We start from the raw sequence: 26,300 nt of genomic DNA, 5'->3' as shown, positions 1-26,300 counted from the left end.
TTCTGGGAAATGCTCTCCCCCATCACGTTGCCCACAATCAAATGAGAAGACAGCTTTACATTTGTTGGATTGTTTATTTATCATCATTATTATTGTAAGTGCCATAAAAGTTCAATCAAAAGCAGAGTCCCAAATAGAAGCCGGGTCTGTTTTTTATAGAAGTTCACTGGTTGTATAAAGCCTCTTAAAGCCCAATGGCTCTTGAGCTAAGCTGCTTAGATCATGCATAAAAATATAAATGTTTATAACTTTGTCAGTATGTACATGACGGTACATCGGTTAGATTCTCTACAGTTCAATGGTTCACGTCATTTTACTGAAACGAGCACCAAAGTACAATTCATTCAGATTTCCCAGCTTGGTAAACAAGAGCAAGGAAATCTGCAGATTTAACTGTGAGGCAGTCTGAACGCTGTTTTCTGCTGAGGTGAAATGCAGAGATGCACCGATCGATCGCAAGGCCATTTTACAGCTTAAGCATATCCGATCCTGTGCCGGGCCACACAGTGTTTCCCGTCATACGACTATCGTCAAAGATATCGTGCTGAGAAAAGAGGAGGATGCAGATCTGGGCAGGAAGCCTTCGTCAGCTGTTCTGCTGAATGATGCGTTCACCTCTTAAAGGTCCTTCTCAGATCCTTTGCTCTGCACGCTGATCAAACGGGATTATCGCCGCGTATTTCTGCTGAATCTCAGTGAACGCTGCTTCTGTCAGAAAGATCTAAACGTTCATAGAATAGGCTAAATACTTTGAATCATTTCTCACCATTGATGGACCCCATAAAGGACATTATAGCGTTAAAAAGCATCATCTGGAGCTGCATGCAGAACGCCGGATATTCCCATGACGTGCGGAGACATGGCTGGTAGCTTGAAACACATTCCTGAGGATCAGGGTCCCTCAGGTCTGGTTTCTGGTTTGGAACCCGGACGTCTTGTTTATTACAGACGTGTGTAACATCAACTACAGACGTAACGACGCTCGCCGTAGCCTGGTTTATTCGCTCCAAACCAGCTGATGGAAACTCACGTTTCTTTTTTGTGACATTTCAAAAGTAAAACTTTGTGTGACAATTAGATGGAAACATGGATAGAGGTCGGTGCTGCCGGGCTGCAGAAAGACTTTCCTCTTGCAGGACGATGAGGTGAATCTGCAGCAGACGGATCAGAGAGGGAAGGCGACTCCAGACCGCCGATCCTGCTCGCTCACTGCTGCGCACAGAAAGACCACATCCTGCTGCTACATTCTCTTCTCAATGAGAAGACGCTGAAGAAATCTGGGCTTGGACAGACAGCAGGATCAGGAGTTTCTCTCCTTCAAGATAAAATAACCCGAACGTTTGTTAAACTAGGAATCCGATCCGGCTCTTGACCAGCTCTCAGCTCACTGAGGGAGTTCATGTTGAAATGTTTTCGCGCCGCCGCTGGCCACGCCTCTCCTCTGACAGGGGTGTTTGTAGAAGCAGGACAGCTGGCTGAAGCGCCTGTCGCAGACGGAGCACCAGTACGGCCGCTCGCCGGTGTGCGTCCGCAGGTGCACCGTCAGGTTGCCCTTCTCCACGAAGCCGCGGCCGCAGTACGTGCAGGTGAACGGCTTCTCGCCCGTGTGGCTGCGGACGTGTCGCACCAGCGTCGCCCTCCTGCCGAAGCTCTTGCCGCAGAGCGTGCAGCCGTACGGCCGCTCGCCCGAGTGGATCCTCATGTGCGTCCTGAGGTTCCCCCGCAGGGTGAAGCTCTGGCCGCAGACGCCGCAGCGGAACGAGGTTTCTCTGTGAACTCGGAGGTGGAGCTTCAGGTTCTCCGTGTGCTCCAGGTGTTTCCCGCACAGGCCGCAGTCTCTCAAATGTGCCGACGCGTGAGCGAGCAGATAACTAATCCTCTGGAAGGACTCGCCGCAGACTTTACAGCCGAACACCGGCGGAGGCTGGCGTGAGAGCTCAGGCTCCTGCGACGGATCGCCGGAGCTCCTCGCCTTCGAGCTCGCAGATGAACTTTGTCCTTCAGCTTCTTCCGTCTCCACCGGCTTCCAAAGTCCTGCAGCCTCTCCCCAGTACTCTCCACTGTCTTCGGTCTCAGAGGACTCGGCGAGGAGTCGGCCGTCGCCGGCTTCTTCCTCACCACCGGCTGGATCAAAATAACCGCTTGGTCTCGACGCTCCGCAGTCCTCACCGCCAACTTCTGATTTGATCTGAGCAGCTGAGGTGCCGGCGTCCGTCTCCTCCATGCGGTCAGTCAGGTGCAGCTGGACGCTCAGGACCTGGTCATCAGGACACTTCTTTATCCAGGAGGACGCCGGCGGAGGATCTGAAGGGAGGAGGAAGACAAAATTATGTTTTTTAAAAAGTACAACTGTGGGTATGTCCTCTATGTTGTTCCTTTCACTGCAAAACTGAATCTCGACGACGATATGAAGTTAGCTTCGGATCAAAAACCACTGCGCCACCATTTAAAATTGCGCTTTTTCGCAAATAGAATAAATGTTTCACAAATCTGAAACTGCGTTTTAAAGAAACTTCAGCCTCTCTGGGACAATCCAGTCCAGGTTTGACAGCTGAAGGTGTAGCGGGTTTCCCTTTAACTTTCCCCTCAACAGCCGGTGTTCTGTCGATTTATGCTACCTATCCAGATGTGCTATTTAGCGGTTATGACACAAATAAATCTGTGCAACCTTGCTGTTGGGAATCAGTCAATATCTGTCAGTAATATCTCTAAAAATAAATAAAATCATTATTAGTCATTAATCAGAATACGCTGCCCCTGATATCCTAAATAAAGATGGCATAATATAGTATTTCAACATGCTCCCCGTCTCCGTCCAGTACACATGGAGTGAGTAGTGGTGCAATATAACATGATTCTGTAGTGGGAGCACTACCCCTGAAATGCTGTTACAATATAATCAAAAAACAGCAGATGTCATAAAATACTGTGAGAGGATTCACATCAGGTAGCATTTTTCGATAGGGCTGCATAAATGGTCAGAACACCGGATTGAAAGCTTCAGCGTAGTTAACAACATTGTGATCAGATCAGGGAGCCATCAGGGCTCAGATTAGGGGTGTGAGGACAGATTTTAACCCCAGTTTTTAAGAAATATTCAGTGCTGAAATATATGAGTGGGAGAAACCTGCATTTCCAGCATTCTGGAGAAATTCTCTGCACCAATTTATGGTGCAAATTTATTTACATATAAAGGGGGAAATAAAATTCAGCACAATTCAAAATATAAAAATATAATGCAGTGACCTGCAGCTTGACTTTATTTGCACATTGATTTCTTCTATATTTACACTGCATGTTTTCTTTTTGTGCTCTTTTCAACATATTCTCGTTGCAAACTATTTTCCAGAACATTTTGAAGCTTTATTAAAAATGATGTAAAGAGGACTCAAACCTGCCGTCTGGCTGCACCTGCCCTCCTCCTCTTCCTCCTCTTCCTCCTCCTCCTCCTCGGACCTCAGGCCGTCCAGCTGTCGCCTCTGCCGGTCTATCTGCTCCCGGTACTGGGCCACGGTTTCCGCGAACACCCCCAGGATGTCGTCCACCGCCGCCGCCAGCCGCTCGGTCACCAGCTGCCTCAGAGTGTCCATCTGAGGCAGCGGGCTGCTCTGAGGAGACACCCCGCAGAGAGCCTCCTCCGCCCCGGGAGGCAGCGGAGAGGAGGGCGCGGGGAACAGCTGCCGGTCCGCGGACATGTTGAAACAGCCGTAACTGTGAAAACACCGAGAGTGAAGCGAGAAGACTGCAGGACAGAGACCAGGCAGGAGAAAGTAAACACAGTGGCTGCGACACAAAAAGACGTCGGAGGCGAAACAACATGTGGTCATCAAAGGTTCCGGGAGCGCACAGTTGGGTTTGTGTAAGAGCATATTACTCTGGTACAAGTGTTGAAATATAATTAGACTTTATTGTCATTCAACTGCACATTCACAGCGTACACTGAACGAGATTACGTTGCAAGGCTCCAATAAAAACAGACCAGTAATAAGAGAAACAGGATAAATATAAAAATATAGCTACAAGAAACAGAAACCGAATATAAAATAAATGAAATAGAATATTGTGACGTTTGTCAGGAATGTAGCAGCAACAGAAACATATGTAAGACAATATGAATTGTGCAAATATCTGTAGCAGCAGGATGTAATGTAACAGTGAGACGGACAGTGTAGTAGTGCAGATAGTAATAGTTATGCAATAGAGTTCAGTGTCCATGTAAAGTGACTAGTGTCCTATGTATGGGGGGGGGGGGGGGGGGGGGTTATTGGGAGTTTAGCAGTTTTATAATGTTAGGGATGAAGCTGTTGTGGAATCTGGATGTTCTGCATTTGAAGCTGCTGAGGGCAGCAGGGAGAGCAGTCCCTGATGGGGGGGGAGGGGTCTTTTATGATAGTCTGAGTCCTGGACAGGCAGCGTCTGCAAGCAGTGTCATGGATCGAAGGAAGTGCTGTCCCGATGATTCTTTCCGCTGTCCTCAACACAGAGTGTTGTTGATACTGCAGCATTTTAATGTCACAACTGGTCAAAGTGGAGCAAAGATTAACAAGTTTAAATTTTTAAATTTGTATGTAAAAACTAATTTAAACTGGAAAAAGAAAAAGGCCTAGTCAAGGCTATTTTTCCTAAGGAAATTTAGATCATTTGATGTGAGCACAAATCTGCTTTATACCTTTTATCAAGGCACCATAGCCAGTGTTCATTTTTTTATTCTGGGGAGGCAGCATTACTACTGCAACAGGCATCACTACTACTACTATTAGTAAAAACAGGATTAATAAGGTGATTAAAAAGGCTGGCTCTGTGATTGGTGTGGTGACGTTCTTTTTTCCCCTCAGAGAAAGTAATAATCGATCGATTAGACAGATTAAAAATGATAAAATGATATTTAGTTACAGAATAAGAAAATATTTACAAAGGGATCAAATAACAAAATGCTAGCAAAAAACACTTCTGTTCCAGATTAACACTTAAAATATTAAATGTTCTTCAAAAGATATTGTCTTGTGAGGCATATCCATTAAAGAATTTAGTCTTATTTAAAGTGCATTTTTCAGCTGTCAGTGGATGATTCGAGAGCTCCCCCCATCTCTCGCTCCAAGAGGGAACTGACTCCCCTCCTTACATTTGATTGAACCCCTGAATATGCCACTTTTTAGAAATGGCGGACAAATTGCGCAGTAACTAAATCCTTATTAGGTAAAAACACAGCTTCACCCGTTGTCCCGTATCAAAAAATGTATTTGGCAGCTCTTTAATGCTCCTTCCTGTTATTCCCTGCCTAGAATATTCTCAGTGAACCAGGGTCCACTTACTGACCAGGCACATTTCCCGGATTGTTTTGCCTCTTTCCCTGATCCTTTCCCTGTTAAACAGCTGGTTCTTGCAGCTTCTAATGACTTTTTTTTATATTAAGTTTTCTTTTGTTTTCAAGCGACCTAGTTTATTCAAAGGTCTCTATCCTGGAATGACCTGCTGTCACATACTAAACCGATTTTTAAACCGTATGTGAACATTAATGCTACAGATTCTATAAAGTTCAGCTGGCAATAACTCACATTGGCCTTCCCCCTCAGTCACTCGAGGTCACTTTAGAAACCTGATCTTGTGGACCTCCCACTAGTTAGTTTAGACACTTTTCTACTCTTTCTAAGCTCTTCAGTGGGTCACATTTTTAAAAAGCTGTCAGCTCTGATCAGAGTTCTAAAGGATTTAAATGGGTGCATTGATTGTTTGTTTGTCTTGTCTTGTCTTGTCTGTACATACTGGTTGACCTTTCTGTTTATACTGTATGTTGTGTGACGTGAGCTGGTGGAAATTGAGTTTCTCCATTAGGGATTAGTAAAGTTTTTCTATTCTATTCTAATTTTAAGTAACTGTGGCTTTCAGATCAATGTAGCTGAGTAAAAAGTTCCATATTTACCTATAAATGCTGACCAGATCAAGCTGAGGGGTCGTCAGATGATTCACGGGAGATGAAAGAAGAATAAATCATGTTGGAATACATAAAACTTTTTAGTAAAGTATTGGATAAATTTACCTCCTCAGGGCTCAAACAGTTACTGAAAGTAAACCATGTGTGAAGTTATGAGGTGAAATGTCTCTTTTGTTGATCTGCTAACAACTCACAGACGTCTGAAACAAGGGGCCCAGGAACCAGGGCACAAACAAAAAACAAGCCACTTTATTGTATTTTTTCAGCTAAGTGAATGTTTTTATTAACCTTCAAAGAAACTGGGAACTATAACTTTGGATAAATGTGAAAAGCAGAATATATTTCCTTCTCAGAGAGAAATACTAAAGTACTTCAAAACAGATCTTAAGTAAAAAATTAAAGAGAATAATGTTTTGACTAAATTTAAAACAACAAAATAACACAAATAAAACATTTACAGGGAATTAAATCATATCGTTACAGAAGCAAACATTAGGTATGCAAAAATAATGCAGGGAGATGGTCTAGAGATCTAGAAATTCTAGTATTACTGATAATAACTGTTGTTAGGAATGTCCTCTGACTGAAGTCTCCAGCTCAACCACTGAGGGGCAGTAAAGTAAAGTTAATGTCAGTAACCTGAAAGGTTCCCGCTGTTAGAAAGGTTGGGCTTCTGAAGTTCACCTGTTAAATGCAGAGCTTCAGAGTCTACAGAAAAATGTTTTCACCTGACAAACCACATTTTTTTATGTGACAGTGGTGAAGCAAAGTCCTGGCAAAGACAACAATTGTGATACAGATAAATAAATATATAAAATATAAAGATGTTTGTCATCTGATATCTACAGATATTGAGACAAATGTTGGAAAAACAGGGACTGAGCCTGATTAAAACAATGTGAAGATGGACATTGTCCTGCTGGTTGCAGCAGAGGAGGCTGCTGGTTCTGTTGGTCTTCCTCTGATTGGATGAAACTGGACTTGAAACTGGTTTCACTTCCCTCTCTGAGCACAGTAACCATGGCAACAGACAGGCATCACTGATGAACCATGGCAACAGGCAGGTTTCAGTACTAAAGATAAAAGTGTGATGTTTTACTGTAGTGTAAATTCTGATCACCAAAACCATCAGATGTTGGTGGTTAACTGTGAACAGGAGAACCAGTTAGAACAGGTCAGCTGATAGAAAAGTTAGTTAGTTATAACTTCTATTGTTAGTTTGTGTTAATCTGCATGAGGATGTTTTAAACAGGCAGCTGTCCCAGCAGTGAGGAGGAAACAGCATGATATGTTGAGGACAGCTACAGTTCACTGACTCTGTGTGTTTGCATATCTGTCCTGCCTCTCTGCTCCCAGCCGTTAAGAGGCCAGTGTTGATCAGTGGCTGTCCAGGCCTTTCAGAGCCACTGACACGCCGGCAGCACAATGATGATGTCACTGATTCTACTGCTGGCCACCCTGGGGCTCCTTGTTCAGGGTGAGACTCTCTTCTGAAAACTTTGCTTCAGGATGCAACCAGCTTCACTACAATGATGTTCTGCTGTGATGGAGAAACACTGAAACAAGCAGCATTTACCTTCTTCCATCTGTTCTCCATCTTAAAGAAATGAGACTCTTCTGTTTGGATGCTGATCATCTTTCTCCAAGCTGGATTTGTCTCAATAACCCTTCTCCTCTTTTTCATCTTTTCCAGGTTCATCAGGACAAATCATCCTGACTCAGTCTCCTGGATCTCAGTCTGTTGTTCCAGGACAGGCTGTCTCTCTCAAATGTAAAACCAGTACAAGTGTTAGTAGCTACCTCCACTGGTACCTTCAGAAACCTGGAGAAGCTCCTAAACTCCTGATTTATCTAGCTACAACTCGTCAGTCTGGAGTTCCAGATCGTTTTAGTGGAAGTGGATCTGGGACTGACTTCACTCTGACCATCAGTGGAGTTCAGGCTGAAGATTCAGGAGTTTACTACTGTCAGCAGAGTAACAGCTTCCCGTTCACACAGTGATACAACGTCGTACAAAAACCTCCCTCAGCTGGAGAGGAACTGATCTGACTCAACAGCTGCACTGAAACTAAAACAGAGGTTTATAAAAATGCACATTTAGCCAATAATTATTCACATTAATGATTGCAACACTAAATCTTCTTTAATATATAATATTCTAGAAGTTATACTTCTAATATGTTTATTAAAACAGATTTTGAACCACTCTTCTGAACATTAAAGCTAACCTCTGTTGAATTATGATGTGTGATATTCATGAAAACACAAGGACACACAGATTGTAAATATTATTTATTATTTTATATCTTACCATTTTTTCATTGAATCTCAGATATACTATAAATTAATTTCATTAATTGCAGTTAAATGACTAGTCATGTTTATAACAACATGTATTTATAACTTAAATTGTGTTTTTTATCCCAGCAAACAAATTCATTTTAGTATGAAAGTAGTAAATCATTAATATTTGAATTGTTTCCTTTGGTCAACTTTTACTTGTCTTTCTTCAGCAGAAGCAGTATGTACAGCATCTGACAACAGTGAGTACACCCCTCACATGTTGTCAATATTTGATTATATCAAACAACTTGTATAACAGTGTAAATTTGCTGTCCCCTTAAAATAACACATCACACAGCCTTTAATGTCTAAACCGCTGGTGACAAAAGTAAGTAGGCCTACACTCCCAATTGAAAATGTGCAAATTGGGCTGCCATGGCGCTCAGCAGTCCCGTTGTGACACCAAAATGTGTGACCTATCAGATTCTGTGACCCAAATGAGAAGTTAAGCGCCAGAGGCTTTGTTGACGATGTGAAGCGGTTGCAGTTTGGTTGGGTTTAGGCACCCAAAGTACTTGGTTATGGTTAGGAGAACATCATCGTTTGGATGTAGTCACAGAATCTGATAGGTCACACATTTTGGTTTTACACCGTTATGCCAATTGTTTAAACGTGTGTTGATAAGCAGGCTGTCATTTCATGAGCTACAGCTATGTATTTCAAAGATAGAAGCAGAACAGCAGAAGAAGGATAAATGCCCAAGAAGTTCTGCTGAGTGAGGGAGGATCAGATGGGGGAGAGATAACAGCCGGCATGTGGGCGTCTGAGAGAGAGAGAGAAAAAGAGAGAGAGAGCGCTCAGTTCATTTATTCTCATATAAGCTAACTAATGGACTGCTACCAAATATTTGATTTTTAACTTTGTTATGGCAAGGCTAGCAGACCCAAGTGCAGGACTAAGAGAGATAGGATTTAAATAAAAGAGGAATATTTATTGCAGGGTAAAGGGATGCCGAACCGGGTTGATGGCTGCTGTACAGAGCAGGGGGGGAACGTAACTGAGAGTCCAGAGTGAGAGAGTCTGATCCGAGCAGGTCCAGAGCAGAATCTGGGAATGGTTTAGCCGGACTGGGGTCCAGGCAGAGAGCAGACGGGATGAGCTTATTTTCGGTAGCAGAACTAAATCTAACACGTTATAATGCAAAATTCACTTTTAACTTTTATTATAGCGACTAAATGCTCTTCTTCTACGATCGCCTAATATAATTTTAAAAGTGTTCATTATGTTGTTGTTTGTTTGTGGTAGCCTGGAGTTTAGGCCTACTTATTAATTTTAAAATGTAGGAAATTTGACTGTTTTGATCTGTAATTAAGCAATTGTAAAATTAATAAACGCCATAACTTCCACAGTACTGCTGTCCTCACTCAGTTTAAAGTGTTCTCACACAACTCAGGGATTCGTTTTGTTTTCCCTTTGATGTGAACTGGAGCGTTGGATTATGTTCACTGCTGTCGGCGGAGTTCAGGAGCGTGAAAAAAACCCCTCAATAATCAAATCTCGACATTGAAAATCAAATGTGTACCCAACAGTCGAATATTCACATATTCAGATCCAGCCCTAATGAATTTACATTACATAATGTTACATATTCTTTGTAAGATCATCCCGGAGAAAGATTTCTCTCAGTGTTTCTCTGGATGTAATATCCCTTGGGTGTGAGAGACTCAGGTTCGAATCCACTGTGAGACACCAATGTGTCCAAAGCAAGACACTTAACCCCCTCATTGCTCCAGAGGTGTACGACCTCTGACATATTGTAAGTCACTTTGAAAGCGTCAGCTAAATTTATGTATTTTGTATTCCAACAAAAAATGTGTTTTATGATTGAAACCAAAAAGGGTTTATGGAGTAAGTAAATCACTAAAATTTGAATTCTTTCCTTTTGTCATCTTTAATTTGTCTTTGAAGTTCTTCAGCAGGAGAAGAATGTTAATAGTTCCTGCTTAGAATAGCAGATTACTCATTTTATTTCTCACTATGCTGATGATATGGTGCTTTATATTTCAGGTTTGTAAATTCTGTATTAACAGATGATAGGATGATAAATGATTGAGGGGTTTCTACATTGGGTTTTGTTCCAAAGGTTTATTATTACAGACAAATCTCTAACGACTACAGTAGCAAGTGTTTGACAGCCATTAGGCATTCATATTAATTCTGACCAAATGATTATTTGTATAGTATTATTGATAATTGGCCTTATACTGATAACATCACTGGTTTGTACAAATCCAACTGTACTGTGACATTTATTAAAATTTACTGTGGCGATATTACCATTATGTCAGCCCAGTTTCTCTGGATGTAATACATTCACCGATACCATCAAGAGAACATTTATTAAGACACTTTGATAATAATAAACATGAAAACAGCTGATTAGATGAAAAGGTCTTTATTATCTGGAAACACTGAAATAATATTGAAACAGTGCAACAAGCTAGTAAATCTTGCTGTTGAAAGATGTCAAAGAAAAGAGAGAGACAGTTGCAGAGTGCAGAGTGAGAGCAGGAGCAGAGGAAAACCAGTAGCAGAGTCCCAGTGAGTCAGGTCAGGACTGGGAACACTGGTCTCTCCTCAGTGTCTCTGAGAGCGGAGTCTGGGAGCCCTGGGTGGCCTCACAGGTCACAGAGCCCACCTTCCTCCACTGGTCTGCAGAGAGCCTCAGGGTGCTGCTCCAGCTGTAGTGGCCGTCCTTCTGCAGCACCCCGGGGCTCCTGCTCTCCTCCCAGCTGCTGCTGCTGCTGCTGCTGCTGCTGCCGTCCACCTTCCAGGCCAGACTCCAGTCTGAGGGGAAGCCCTTGTTGGCCAGGCACATGAGCGTGGCCTTCCCCTGCTGCAGCTCCTCGCTGGAGGGGGGCAGCACCGTCAGGGTGGGACGGGCATCACCTAGGAGAAGAACCAATCACCTTAGAGGACAGGGACCACACAGCTGGTTTCTGCTCCACCAGTCACTCACTCACACATTGTTTCACTTCCTTTAAGAAACCTCTCATGCATATCAGCACAGAAAGAGTTCTCATATGAGCTGAAAGATATCAAACTGCACTGGAAATAAAACAATCAGGTTTTAAATTTGGAAATACAAAAAACATATTTACTGTCAAAACTCTCAAAAGGGCAAAAGTTACTGAGATCCACTGTTAAAGGACATTATCAGCCCAAAATACCTGACGACCACAGGTAACCTGTTCCTCAGACAGATTTAAAAACAGCATCAGAGAACTGTCAACATTATTTCAAACCGAGGTTAAAAGACAATTTGAGCCATTTTAGAAGATCAGAGATTTGGACACATTTTTATCTTCATTCACACTATTCAAAATAATTTTAACTCAACTTCTAAACAGTTTAAAATGCAGAATTAAAGGCTGAATCATTTTTAAAGTACGAGTGTTGTTCTTTAATCTTTGCTGCAGTTCAAGCTGTTCACATTTCACAAATTAAATGGAACGTTTAAAGAGAAGTTCAGTAAAGCTGCTTTGAGTTCAGCTTCATGGTTAAACAGGAGAAACGAACAATAAGATTGAGTCTTTAAAGTGATTTAAATCAGTCCAGAGGAAATTTATATCTACTACAAATGTTCAGACACAGAAATTAAAACCTTCGCTGATGATACGATATTTAATATTTGTGCAGAAACTTACTTCCAACATCCAGTCTGGTTCCTCCACCGAACGTGTACCACAGTGATACAAACTGATTGAGTCGTCGTACAAAAACCTCTCACTGTAGAGAGACACGGCTCTCTGACTTTGAACACAACAAACTCAACAAAAACACTTGCTGTTTTTAAAAGAATGAACTATTTCATGTTATATTTATCAAACAGTGACACAGTTGTTGAGAATGAATCCCATTTTTACGTATATATTGTTCCATTGGTCTGAAAGTCAAATTGATCCCTCTAGAATGAAATGAAAGCAGACAGAAGATGTTGTAAAAGAAAATCTTTCTGCAGTCATCAAAGCAAATGTCCATAAAAATGATCACTGACACATTCCTAATCAATCCTCTGGTAAACGTATTGATCCATTGAGAAGCAGCATCATCAGAGTAATCCAAGTCCCTGTTGGAGTCAGTCAGAGCATTTCCATAGAGAGCCACTTTGCATCAGCAGCACCATGCTCCAGTGCTCTGGGAGACTTTATAGTCCTGAGAGTTGAACACTGGATGACTGACAGCTGTCCTTCATGACAACAGAAGCCACAGAAATCCTCCTCATCAAAAACATGACTTTGGTCTCCGTCCTCATCTGGACTCTCCTCTGCTTCACTCAGGGTGAGGAAAATCATTTTTCTGTGATGTGAAAATCATTTGGAGTGTAGCTGAGTTTCACCTCACCATCTCATGTCCAGTGTTTCTTCTCTCTCCTCAGGGTCTGTTGGACAAAATCTTGTCGTGACTCAGCCAGCAGCCAAATCAGTGCAGCTGGGTCAGACTGTCTCTATTGACTGTAAGTCCAGTCCAGCAGCTGGTCACTACACTGGTTCACAATACTACCTGTCCTGGTACCAACAGAAAACTGGTGAAGCTCCTAAACCTCTTATCTATGCAACAACAAGCAGAGCTTCTGGAATCTCCTCCAGATTCAGTGGAAGTGGAGCAGGGAATGGAGTTGACTTCACTCTGACCATCAGTGGAGTTCAGGCTGAAGATGCAGCAGTTTACTACTGTCAGAGTCATAAATGGATCAACAGTCAACCTGTGTTCCCACAGTGAAAAAGTGTCGTACAAAAACCTCCCTCAGTCAGACTGAACAGAAACTGAACTGACTGCTGCAGCTGGAAGCTACTGCAGAGACTGATACAGTTCACTGAGGACACACACACACACACACACACACACACACACACACACACACACACACACGCACACACACACACACACACACACCATGGTCTTGGGGGCAAGTCTTTCACATAATGCATTCCCTAGACCCTTACCATAACCTTAACTAATACAACTAACCATAGACACAAGTCCTAACCTGGTTGAAAGTTTAGAGGAACATTTGTACATAATATTGGTGGTTACAATCTGACAGCATCAGCTGAACAATATTGATTTTGATTGAGCCGGCTCCCGTCTGAGAAAAGATTTCTCCCCCGCACCTGTTTACAGAAACACTTGATCATCATTATAGTTTATTTCTGATTGCTTAGCAAACTTTTTGAAACTATTGGCTATTTTGGCCAATCTCTACACACTAACCACAAACCCTTACACCAAAAAAACAAAACATTATATATCTCTTGCAAAACCCTTTTTAAAGTTCTGTTGTTGTTTTTCCAGTACACACAAACATCTCTGAGTGAGCACACAAAGCAGTAATTACATACTGATACTAAAATTGAAAATACACTTGCGATTTTTTTGCGATTAAGTTTTGTCATGCATGTAGCAAAACTCTCAAACACACAGGTGCCCAAATGTGTAAAGATGTTTGTTCCTCAGTTGTTTTACACAAAATAAGTTTATTTTGAAAGGGACTCTGTACTGCAGCCTCACCCAGTGTAGAGACACTCAAGCTGATGATACAAGGGGCAACTTTTTGAGCAATATTGCTGGGCAATCTTGCTCGTGGCAAGTCTGACTATGTTTTGAACGGATAGCGGCGGTGCGGGCAGGTGGCAGAGTGGTGGGGGAAGGGGATTACGGTAGTAATCTTGCAATGACCATATTTACAATGTGGGTCTCCTGCTCTGGGGCTCTGAACAGTCGACCTGTTCCACCAGATACTGGTTTCCTTGACCTTGTAAAAAACATTTGTCAGACAGATTGACAGATCCATGTCATCACAGTACATATTACTGAACCAGTACCAGAGCTGAACATCACCTCCGGTTAATAACTGCTTCTCATTTCAAAATAATTTCAGATGATACCTGCAACAGTAAAGCAGCTCAGATTTGGGGGAATCTGCTGCCCAGCCTCCCTCAAGCTCATCCCATGGTTGACAGGATGGTCAATCACAGTTGCTCTGATTTCATCAGTTGTTATGTTCCTGACTGCGCTTTCTCTTCCTGGTCCTCTTCTTCTCCCCCTATCCTACTTGATCTCGCCCTGTCCTCCTCTTCTTTCTTCACATCCTAGTCCATGTCCTCCTCTTCCTCCTCTAATTCTCACCCCTCTAAAGCCTCCATTGTTAGCCAAACCAAATGTTTACCTGTGGCCTTTTTACGTGTAGTGCTCATTCTCAGATTTTATTTTCACGTGCTAATGTGGAATAATGTCACAAAACATTGTAATGTTTACGGTTTTGATATAATTGTGATATGAGTGTGAAGCAGAAAACGTGCTTCAGTCTGGCACACTTGGTAAACGATTTAAATATAAATGTTGATGGTTTCACAAATGGAGCTTAAAGAATGACTGTTTAAGTATTTAAGCACTCAGAGAAAACTGTAAGAGATGTATTCACTTAAATACTCAAAGAGGTCACACAGGTTTGCACTGTGAGTGGACTAGAAAGGCCATTTAATCCCAAACTGAATGAAGGGCTGTTTATTATTGATCACACATAACTGACCAAAACTGTTTTCTTTCTTCTCTGAGGGGGGGGGGGGGACTATCCCTTTTGCGTCAATTATTGACATTTAGGGCTCTGAGGTCAAGTTGTGAAACGTTGCAGTTTTGTTAGTTTTTAGGCAACAAAACTACTTGGTTAAGGTTAGGAAAAGATCATGGTTTGGGTTACAATAACTACGTACGTCAGTTAATACGTAAGTTAACTAAAGTCAATTTACATAACTTGCTTAAATAAAAATATTTAATGATGAGTTTTTTTTTCACATGGGACACGAACCCCGGTCTCCTGGTTCAAAATCTGGGTTCTGGACCTCCTTCCACGCCAACCACCTCCTTACTCAGTCTTTTCTGTTAAATATCATTTACCTGCCTTTACAGTCAAGAACTGACACTACAGGGCTTCCCCAATACGTCAAACTATGACGGCAAAGGGATTCCCAGTGCGTCACAAACTGACGACTATGGCTCTTGACCATACGTTAATGTGTGACGACTTGAGAGTGAGAACGGGTTGGAGGGGGAGAGTTTGGGTGAAGTATAGGAGAAGGTCCTAGCACCCATGGTACTGAGGTTCAGGGCTTGACATTAACTTTTTTTGCTCACTAGCCAATGTGGCTACTGGTTTTTCAAAGTTACTAGTCACGCAGCATTTTCACTAGCCACATTTTTGTTGTAGGGAAATTACTTTTTATACGATTAAAGTTGACAATGGCACGCTTAAATTGGCGTGCTAAAATGTACTAATATTGTCATTAGCTCTGATAAGGTTGTGTAAAGCTCCTTTTGTTGAAAAAATTGTCTATTAAGATAAACACATTAAAATAGCAGCTTCTTATTGTATATAATAAAAGTGCTGCATGGGTGTAAAAGATTAACTGAAAAGATAAAAACTAAACAAAATTCATTAGAAATCTGCATTAAACAAAAAATGAAAAAAATCACACACAATTAAGGCAATAGGATTAAAATGTTATGTATAGGCCTATATTATTTTTGTGCACTTTTGGATTGTTTGTTTTTCCTCAGAGCTCTGACTGTATTTATGTTTATCATCACGAAGCTCTGCAGTAGCTCTGAGTAACTGGAGATATGAATTGAGTATACAGGTATTTATTTTCCAGATTATTCCCCTGCAAATACATCTTCTGCTTTCAGACATGGCATGAAAACTTTTTATTAAAACACAGAATCAACTCTAGAAAGGTAGTTGTGATATGACGATCTGGGGCTGTCCTGCTAGCAGGAGTCTGTTTTCTTTTATGAACACTAGCATGACGGTAATCATGAAGATATCTAGATTTTACAGCATTTAATGGCACTTTCTTCCTGCTTTTCTCCGCCTCTGCTCTGCCTTTTCTCTTTCCTTCGTTCTCCTGTGCATTTTCAACGTCTTGTTTACAGTGTCATTCGCCAGTAGCGCGCAAGACAATAGGCTTCACTAATGGACCAATGAGCAAACACTATGTGCAGCAAGTACTCATGGGAGTTTGCTATTATGCCTTTTGACGAGACTACAATTTTTCAACAAGCCAAAGTGGCTAGTGGGAGTGACTGTGTTACCCGCCACGGCCGAAATTCACCCGCATTTGGCGGGTATGCGGGTGTTAATGTCAGGCCCTGCTGAGGTTGATGGTTGGTAGTGCCAAAGACTTGTTGCAGAAGACCTCAACGAACGAGATGGAGTGTAGGTCTGAATGAGGTCAGATTGTGGAGGGCTTGAATGTTAGTAATAATGTTTTAAAGTTAATCCTTTTGTGATACAGGGAGCAAGTGTAGTTGAATCAGCAGAGGAGTGATATGTTCTGTGGACTTGTTATGATCCTTGCTGCAGTCGGTGAATAAGTATGCTAGGAATACCTGCTAAAATTGCACTGCAGTAATCAATGCGTGATGTGACCAAGGCATATCCTAGGACTTCCGTTGAGTTTTGAGTTAGAGCAGGACATGGTTTGGAGATGTTTCGTACGTGGAAAAAGGCAGTCCGGGATACGTTATGCATATGGCTGGAGTAAGACAGGGTACTGTCCAATATTACATCAAGGCTCTTAACCTGTTTCCAAAGTTCCTGTGTTTCCTTGCTGATGTTGGTTTTTGAACCAATGAGTAGTAGCTCAGTCTTACTATTGTTGAGTTGCAGGTAATTAGTTGTCATCCATGTCTGTATGTCATGTAGACAGGCAGTGAGTGTACTGGAGGGGAGTATGGAGCTGGGGTTAGTGGACAGATAAGTTTGTATATCGTCAGCGTAACAGTAAAAATGGATATTGTAGCCCCGGAAGATGTTGCCAAGAGGGAGGAGGTAGATGATGAATAGTAGTGGTCCAAGCACTGAACCCTGCAGTACTCAGTAATGGACTCTGGAGGTTTCCGACCTGTAGTTTTGTATTTTTACATATTGTGACCTTTCTGAGAGGTAGGAAGCAAACCATTTCTCACTTCTATATCAAAATGAAACTCTACAGTCAAAACCTTTTCAATCCTTTTTCAAAACGGCATTTTTGTGACAAAAGGATACACACACTGTTTTTACTCTTTCAGGCAGGTAACAACACACTGATGTGCTTTATACAAAACACTGCTGTCTTTAGTACTTTGTATACCTATTTTCTCATACAGGCTTCTGTAAAATGTTATCATCTACTCACATTTCAATGAATACAAAAAATAGAAAGGGAAAAAAAACATTTATAGATTTGCAGGTTTTTACATTAGCAAAAACACAAAGAAAAGTAGAATTAGAGTACAGTAGTCAATACAATGTTACTGCAAACTACTGAAAACAAAGGCAATGATATACAAAATTATTATTTTACAGTAAGGGATGGTTTATGGATCCTGCTTTCTGTTAGGGTCTGACCACATCACCTCATTCACATCACACGCAATTTCATCCCTCGGTAGACAATGGGGAATATTAGGCCTTGTGTGCTGTATCCAAAGCAAACCCGTGTCTCTGCATGCCACTTTCATTGTTTGCAGAAGAGGCATGTGGGCATGTAGTTGGTGGTCGTATGCCAACGCCAAGCCGAAAAAGAATTCCTTAATTGGATAAAGGAATGGGGAGTAAGGGGGGAAATATACAACTTTGAAGCTATCGTGTTTTGTGAAGCAGTCCTGGACCAGAGCAGCCCGGTGGAAACTAACGTTATCCCAGATTACAACAAACCTTGGCTGCTCTGTATTAGATAGTTGTGTACCTGTTCTCATTTCTGAAAGTTCAAATTATGAACACCACTGTAAAGTTACTCAAGTTGGGCTGGACGCTCAGTCCTGCTTCTCACATGATCAATAACTGTGTGTCTGAACTCTTCCTCCTTGAACTTGTCACCGTTGTCGTCACCTGCCTTTCCCTCCTAATCCCCTTGATCTCTGTCCATTGTTGGCTTCCATTGTTCAAAACAGGTAATCTGACCTTTGACCTATTTATAGGTCTAGACTTAAGCAGTGATTGGTTAGTGATCTGTTAAGAAGTTAGTTGTTGCACCTGTGAGGAGTGGCTGTGTGACCTGGTGAATAAGTGCAGCATTTTGATTGGTTGTGTTTGGAAAAGGAAAACAAGGGACTTCCTGTTGAAAGGCAGAGAAATAGCTTATTGGTTTGGAGATTTGGTGTGTAGTTTGTCGTTTTGAGTGAGAGGTTTCAAAAATTGTGGGACATGTAAAGATTTTGTGTGTAAGCAGATGTAAAAACCTGTAAACAGGCAGCAGTGAGGAGGAAACAGCATGATATGTTGAGGACAGCTACAGTTCACTGACTCTGTGTGTTTGCATATCTGTCCTGCCTCTCTGCTCCCAGCCGTTAAGAGGCCAGTGTTGATCAGTGGCTGTCCAGGCCTTTCAGAGCCACTGACACGCCGGCAGCACAATGATGATGTCACTGATTCTACTGCTGGCCACCCTGGGGCTCCTTGTTCAGGGTGAGACTCTCTTCTGAAAACTTTGCTTCAGGATGCAACCAGCTTCACCACAATGATGTTCTGCTGTGATGGAGAAACACTGAAACAAGCAGCATTTACCTTCTTCCATCTGTTCTCCATCTTAAAGAAATGAGACTCTTCTGTTTGGATGCTGATCATCTTTCTCCAAGCTGGATTTGTCTCAATAACCCTTCTCCTCTTTTTCATCTTTTCCAGGTTCATCAGGACAAATCATCCTGACTCAGTCTCCTGGATCTCAGTCTGTTGTTCCAGGACAGGCTGTCTCTCTCAAATGTAAAACCAGTACAGGTGTTTATACCAACCTCCACTGGTACCTTCAGAAACCTGGAGAAGCTCCTAAACTCCTGATTTATACAGCTACAACTCGTCAGTCTGGAGTTCCAGATCGTTTTAGTGGAAGTGGATCTGGGACTGACTTCACTCTGACCATCAGTGGAGTTCAGGCTGAAGATTCAGGAGTTTATTACTGTCAGCAGGGTGCTAACTCGTTCACACAGTGATACAACGTCGTACAAAAACCTCCGTCAGCTAGAGAGGAACTGATCTGACTCAACAGCTGCATTGAAACTAAAAATTTAAAACTTCATGAGACCTGTTCAGACTTTTACAGCAAAGTGTCTTCAGGAACAAAATGGTTTAATAAGGTGGTAATTTACAAGTAATTCTGGAGAAAATGTTTGATCTTAAATTGATTTGTTAAAGCTACCTGTTTTCATAAAATTAACAGCAGAGACTTGAAACTGAAGGAGTTTAATTAGTTATATGAAAACATACTGAGTCACAATCAAGAAATGCATAAAAAATGCAACTAAAGCATGTTTTAAACAGTCCTCTTTAAGCCAAAACATTTGACATTATTCATTAAGCAGAGAAATACACTTTGTCCACTTTATTAGGTACACCTCTACCGTTCATTATATTTTTTAAAAAGTGACATAACGTCCACTTTTGTGATGCCTTTAATGTTCATGTTTTGTTGACACTCAGAGCTGCTAATTCAATTACATTAGTTTTAGCATTGAGGTGATGGTTTGAGTTAGTGGTGGTGTTTCACTCATTATATTCAGGTGTTTCTAACATTCTGACATCCTCCTGTATGTAAATAGATGGACAAATAGTTATAAAAAAAAACTCAGTAGAAATAAACAAATGATTGATAGAAATTATTTAAATTACACATTTCTGACAATGTCAACAAAGACTATGAGATTTGTAAAGATAGATGTTATTGAATGGCTTACAAAACTGCAATAGATTGTAAGCAGTTACTGTGTATCACTGTCTATATTTCCACCTAAAAGTCAACTTCCCAGAAGTGGAAAGCTACATGGCCACATTCTCACAAGTAAAGCTGCAGAGTTTTAGTGAGAATCTTAAACAACAGACACAACTGGTTTATGATATCAGCTAATCCTTAGTATTTATTACTAAATTTCTGAGCCACTGCCTTTATTTTGAAAGAGTGCACCAGAAGTGTTCCAGCGAACAAATACATTTTATGGTTGAAACAAAAAAATGTGATTCAATAACACTTTGATTCTTTCCCTTAATTTTCATTTGTCTTTGTGGTTGAGTTCTTCAGCAGAAGCTGTATGTAAATATTTCAATATTTCATATTTCTATGCTGATGATAAACTACTTTTTATTTCAGCTGTATAATATTTAGTACTAGATTTATATGAAGAAAAATGCATATCTTTTGGAAACACCTAAACGTTTAAAATTTTAGAGTCTATAGTGAGGAGTTTTGTTTGAGTTTATTAACTCATTATACAGCATTTATGGCATTAGAACATTTATTAAGACACTTTGATGATAATAAACATGAAAACAGCTGATTAGATGAAAAGGTCTTTATTATCTGGAAACACTGAAATAATATTGAAACAGTGCAACAAGCTAGTAAATCTTGCTGTTGAAAGATGTCAAAGAAAAGAGAGAGACAGTTGCAGAGTGCAGAGTGAGAGCAGGAGCAGAGGAAAACCAGTAGCAGAGTCCCAGTGAGTCAGGTCAGGACTGGGAACACTGGTCTCTCCTCAGTGTCTCTGAGAGCGGAGTCTGGGAGCCCTGGGTGGCCTCACAGGTCACAGAGCCCACCTTCCTCCACTGGTCTGCAGAGAGCCTCAGGGTGCTGCTCCAGCTGTAGTGGCCGTCCTTCTGCAGCACCCCGGGGCTCCTGCTCTCCTCCCAGCTGCTGCTGCTGCTGCTGCTGCCGTCCACCTTCCAGGCCAGACTCCAGTCTGAGGGGAAGCCCTTGTTGGCCAGGCACATGAGCGTGGCCTTCCCCTGCTGCAGCTCCTCGCTGGAGGGGGGCAGCACCGTCAGGGTGGGACGGGCATCACCTAGGAGAAGAACCAATCGGCTTAGAGGACGGGATTTGGAAACATTTTTATCTTCATTCACACTATTCAAAATAATTTTAACTCAACTTCTAAACAGTTTAAAATGCAGAATTAAAGGCTGAATCATTTTTAATGTACGAGTATTTGCTGCAGTTCAAGCTGTTCACATTTCACAAATTAAATGGAACGTTTAAAGAGAAGTTCAGTAAAGCTGCTTTGAGTTCAGCTTCATGGTTAAACAGGAGAAACGAACAATAAGATTGAGTCTTTAAAGTGATTTAGATCAGTCCAGAGGAAATTTATATCTACTACAAATGTTCAGACACAGAAATTAAAACCTTTGCTGATGATACGATATTTAATATTTGTGCAGAAACTTACTTCCAAACTCCAGTCTGGTTCCTCCACCGAACGTGTACCACAGTGATACAAACTGATTGAGTCGTCGTACAAAAACCTCTCACTGTAGAGAGACACGGCTCTCTGACTTTGAACACAACAAACTCAACAAACACACTTGCTGTTTTTAAAAGAATGAACTATTTCATGTTATATTTATCAAACAGTGACACAGTTGTTCAGAATGAATCCCATTTTTACGTATATATTGTTCCATTGGTCTGAAAGTCAAATTGATCCCTCTAGAATGAAATGAAAGCAGACAGAAGATGTTGTAAAAGAAAATCTTTCTGCAGTCATCAAAGCAAATGTCCATAAAAATGATCACTGACACATTCCTAATCAATCCTCTGGTAAACGTATTGATCCGCTGAGAAGCAGCATCATCAGAGTAATCCAAGTCCCTGTTGGAGTCAGTCAGAGCATTTCCATAGAGAGCCACTTTGCATCAGCAGCACCATGCTCCAGTGCTCTGGGAGACTTTATAGTCCTGAGAGTTGAACACTGGATGACTGACAGCTGTCCTTCATGACAACAGAAGCCACAGAAATCCTCCTCATCAAAAACATGACTTTGGTCTCCGTCCTCATCTGGACTCTCCTCTGCTTCACTCAGGGTGAGGAAAATCATTTTTCTGTGATGTGAAAATCATTTGGAGTGTAGCTGAGTTTCACCTCACCATCTCATGTCCAGTGTTTCTTCTCTCTCCTCAGGGTCTGTTGGACAAAATCTTGTCGTGACTCAGCCAGCAGCCAAATCAGTGCAGCTGGGTCAGACTGTCTCTATTGACTGTAAGGCCAGTCCAGCAGCTGCTCACTACACTGGTTCACAATACCACCTGGCCTGGTACCATCAGAAAACTGGTGAAGCTCCAAAACTTCTGATCTATTTAACATCAGACAGATTTTCTGGAATCTCCTCCAGATTCAGTGGAAGTGGAGCAGGGAATGGAGTTGACTTCACTCTGACCATCAGTGGAGTTCAGGCTGAAGATGCAGCAGTTTACTACTGTCAGAGTTATCATTGGATCAACAGTCAGCTTGTGTTCCCACAGTGAAAATGCGTTGTATAAAAACCTCCCTCAGTCAGACTGAACAGAAACTGAACTGACTGCTGCAGCTGGAAGCTACTGCAGAGACTGATACAGTTCACTGAGGACACACACACACACACACACTTGTGAACCTGACCTCCTCAGCAGGAGGTCAGGTTCACAAGATAAGTTGGAAAACAGTCAGTTTCTCTTGGACTCCTGTCTGATGCGTCTGACACATCATACTGTCGATATCAAAGCACATATCTGAACGTACAGGGACATGCACAGACAGTGTGGTGGGCAGAGGATCAAGTGGGGAAAAAAGGGCCCTTCTCATAATTATTTATAGTTTCTTAATCAAGACACATTTTAAATCTCAACATTTTTACTTTTCTACAAAAATTATTTGATTAAATACATTATTGTTGTTGCTATTATATTACACTTACCACACACACACCATTACTGATGGTGACATTGTCAAGATTTCCTAAACAGAACCCAGAAGCAGACCAGAGAACAGTTTAGGATGTTTATTAGTGTGAACAGAGGTGGATGGTAAGCACAGTCGGGAAGGGCAGCAGGCAGGCAGAGAACTTGAGCTGAGGCCCGAGAGGTGGAGGCTGAAGGGCAGGCAGGGGGACGAGGATTGGGTCCAGAGATCACAACCCGATGGCTGGTGCAGGTGACTAGAGACAGAGACAAATGAAGTTACAAACTTAACAGACTTCATGAGGACTGAGTTTTTGCGCAGAGGTCCATTCAAACCTGCACTAGATTTTTCTTGAGCTTATTACAGAGACAGACTGTTTTAAAGGAGGGAGGATTGTAGTGAGAGCACTTCAGTGTCATTAGTGACTGTGCAGCAATGGCAAATTTTTTACATTGCTCATGATTCAGGTAGAAGGGCCCCATGGCAGGATTTTGCATAGGACATTCAGGACTGGCTCCGAGTATTGCTGGTAATAACACGGTCTCACTCCCAAGTCGTCACATATGGACGCAAGGTCAAGAGCCATAGTCGTCAGTTTTGAACGCTCTGGGAATCCCTTTACCGTTCTAGTTTTTTAGACTCCTCTCTACTGACCCTGACTGACGTACTGCAGTAAGCGTGTCGACTCATTTCCGTTTCCGGTGCTTGTGTGTTGGTACCGTGTTGTGCTACTCTCACTAAATAACAGTTACATTTGTTTGATTACAGCGGCCAACTGTCCGCTAAACACTTATTCTTTACAGTAATTTTGCCTAAGCACTCACAGTTCTTTCCATCTTTTAGTGACTGCTGTTCAATCTCATAGTTGTTCTAAAGTTTTGGTAGCTGACGCTACAGTACTTTAGCTTAGCCGTTAGCGACTTTAGCTCAGCAGCTAGCGATGGCTTCTCCTTCCACCTCTCTCTCTCCTACTTTCTCCTGCTCAGTGTGTCAGATGTTCAGTTACTCCTCTGCCTCCTTTAGCGGTAATGGTACGTGTAATAAGTGTAGTTAATTTTTAGACATGGAGGCGAGGCTCAGTGATTTAGAAGTCCGGCTCCGCACCTCAGTAGATCAGTCTTTAGCTACTGTAGCTAGCCAGTCCCCGGTAGTCGGAGCGGAACAGCCTGAGTTAGCCTCTGGTAGCCGTCCTCCGGGATTTCCTGAGCAGCCAGGAAGGGGGGGCTGGGTGACTGTGAATAGTCGTAAGCATTCAAAGTCCACGGGGCACCATCAACCTGCCACTTAGACCCCATCCCGACTAGGTTGCTTAAAGATGTTTTACCCTTAGTCAGCACCTCTATACTAGATATGATCAATCTATCTTTATCAACAGGCTATGTACCACAGTACTTTAAAGTAGCTGTAATTAAACCTCTTCTGAAAAAGCCCAAACTTGATCTGGATGTTTTAGCCAACTATAGGCCTATATCTAACCTTCCATTTCTCTCTAAGGTTCTGCAGAAAGCAGTTGCTAAACAGCTGTGTGACTTTCTACAGAGCAATAGTTTATTTGAGGATTTTCAGTCAGGATTTAGAGCTCATCATAGCACAGAGACAGCACTGGTAAAAATTACTAACGACCTCCTTATTGCATCAGACAAAGGACTTGTCTCTGTACTGGTTTTATTAGATCTTAGTGCTGCATTTGATACCATTGACCATCAGATCCTATTGCAGAGACTGGAACATTTTATTGGCATTAAAGGAACCGCTCTAAGCTGGTTTAAGTCCTATTTATCAGATCGATTTCAGTTTGTACATGTTAACGATGAGTCCTCCATGCATGCCAAAGTTAGTCATGGAGTTCCGCAAGGATCTGTCCTCGGACCAATCCTCTTCACTTTATATATGCTTCCTTTAGGCAATATTATCAGGAAATATTCCAGCTTTCATTGTTATGCAGATGATACTGAGTTATATCTATCGATCAAACCAGATGAAACTCATCAGTTAGTTAATAAAACTGAAGTCATTGTTCTGGGGCCTAAGCACCTCCGTGACGCATTATCTAAAGATATAGTTTCCCTTGATGGCATCGCCCTGGCCTCCAGCACCACTGTGAGGAATCTTGGAGTTATCTTTGATCAGGACATGTCGTTTAAGTCTCACATTAAGCAAATTTCAAGGACCGCCTTTTTTCACCTACGTAATATTGCAAAAATCAGGAACATCCTGTCTAAAAATGATGCAGAAAAACTAGTCCATGCATTACTTCTAGGCTGGATTACTGCAATTCCTTATTACCAGGCTGCTCGAAAAAGTCCATTAAGACTCTTCAGCTGATCCAGAATGCTGCAGCACGTGTTCTGACAGGAACCAGGAAAAGAGATCATATTTCTCCTGTCTTAGCTTCTTTGCATTGGCTTCCAGTAAATCCAGAATAGAATTTAAAATCATTCTTCTTACCTACAAAGCTCTTAATGGTCAGGCACCATCTTATCTTAAAGAGCTCATAGTACCTTACTACCCCTCCAGAGCACTGCGCTCCCAGAATGCAGGGTTACTTGTGGTTCCTAGAGTCTCCAAAAGTAGACTAGGAGCCAGAGCGTTCAGCTATCAAGCTCCTCTCCTGTAGAACCAGGTTCCAGTTTGGGTTCAGGAGGCAGACACCATCTCCACATTTAAGAGTAGGCTTAAGACTTTCCTCTTTGATAAAGCTTATAGTTAGGGCTGGCTCAGGTGAGTCCTGAACCATCCCTTAGTTATGCTGCTATAGGCCTAGACTGCCGGGGGACTTCCTATGATGCACTAAGCTCCTCTCTCCTCTACATGCAACCTCATCCCATTATTGCATGTTACTAACACAACTTCTCCCCTTTCCGGTAGTCTTGTGCTTTCTCGTCCCTCTCCTCTCTCCTCCTATCACTTCCTGCAGGTTTTCTGGCTCTGGAGCTGTGGAGTCTGGATCTGTGGTTGCGGGTCACCTGCTGCCCCCATGTTCCTGCTCGACACCCTTATTGCTAAGCATTGCTAACTTGACCGCAGTTCCCTAAACGTGAATAAATGATGCAAAAGGGCCTTGACCAAGTGTCAAAATGTGACGAGTCGGGAGTGAGAACGCGTTGATAGTAAGTGTTGTTAGAAAGTCTGGCTGAAGTCTCCAGCTCAGCCACTGAGGGGCAGTAAAGTCAGTGTCAATAACCTCAAAGGTTCCCTCTGTGAGAACGGTGCCTCAATTTTGTCAGCTTTAAAAAGACAATTGTTTGTGCTTGTGGATTTCACTTGTTAAATGCAGAGCTTCAGAATCTACAGAAAACTGTTTTAACCTGACAAACTAAATTTTTTTAGTGGCAGTGGTAAAGATG

The 26,300-nt window shown here is 42.0% G+C and overlaps 1 protein-coding gene and 5 gene segments (V, D, J or C); 4 read left to right on the top strand and 2 right to left on the bottom strand.

Moving 5' to 3' along the window:
- Positions 1–54: 54 nt before the first annotated feature.
- Positions 55–3,797, bottom strand: LOC119907531 (zinc finger protein 771-like). Its single transcript, XM_038725299.1, has 2 exons — positions 3,395–3,797; positions 55–2,304 (listed from the first exon to the last, which is right to left on the bottom strand). Exons 1-2 carry the CDS (start codon positions 3,693–3,695, stop codon positions 1,385–1,387), a joined length of 1,221 nt encoding a protein of 406 aa, XP_038581227.1. The 5' UTR covers positions 3,696–3,797; the 3' UTR covers positions 55–1,384.
- A 3,557-nt stretch (positions 3,798–7,354) lies between these two features.
- LOC119907563 lies at positions 7,355–8,753 on the top strand. The segment is given in 2 exon segments: positions 7,355–7,409; positions 7,626–8,753. Coding segments are annotated over 2 exon segments (360 nt in total).
- A 1,901-nt stretch (positions 8,754–10,654) lies between these two features.
- LOC119907712 lies at positions 10,655–12,135 on the bottom strand. The segment is given in 3 exon segments: positions 10,655–11,164; positions 11,923–11,974; positions 12,106–12,135. Coding segments are annotated over 3 exon segments (420 nt in total).
- A 357-nt stretch (positions 12,136–12,492) lies between these two features.
- On the top strand, positions 12,493–13,028 carry LOC119907540. The segment is given in 2 exon segments: positions 12,493–12,556; positions 12,654–13,028. Coding segments are annotated over 2 exon segments (393 nt in total).
- A 5,639-nt stretch (positions 13,029–18,667) lies between these two features.
- On the top strand, positions 18,668–19,269 carry LOC119907576. The segment is given in 2 exon segments: positions 18,668–18,722; positions 18,939–19,269. Coding segments are annotated over 2 exon segments (357 nt in total).
- Positions 19,270–22,036: 2,767 nt separating this feature from the next.
- LOC119907710 lies at positions 22,037–22,541 on the top strand. The segment is given in 2 exon segments: positions 22,037–22,100; positions 22,198–22,541. Coding segments are annotated over 2 exon segments (393 nt in total).
- The last annotated feature ends 3,759 nt before the right edge of the window (positions 22,542–26,300 follow it).

This window comes from Micropterus salmoides, unplaced genomic scaffold, assembly GCF_014851395.1.
Source record: "Micropterus salmoides isolate LMB-PRFRI ecotype aquatic unplaced genomic scaffold, ASM1485139v1 Ms_hic_scaffold_17, whole genome shotgun sequence".
NCBI classification, from domain to species: domain Eukaryota; kingdom Metazoa; phylum Chordata; class Actinopteri; order Centrarchiformes; family Centrarchidae; genus Micropterus; species Micropterus salmoides.
The sequence above is the reverse complement of the archived record's forward strand: the minus strand, read 5'-3'. Positions and strand labels throughout refer to the sequence as shown.

Coding starts and splice junctions, on each gene's coding strand:
- LOC119907531 (XM_038725299.1), bottom strand. CDS start 3,695: ATGTCCGCGGACCGGCAGCTGTTCCCCGCGCCCTCCTCTCCGCTGCCT. Junction 2,305..3,394: donor CAGGTGCAGCCAGACGGCAG/GTTTGAGTCCTC, acceptor TCCTCCCTTCAG/ATCCTCCGCCGGCGTCCTCC.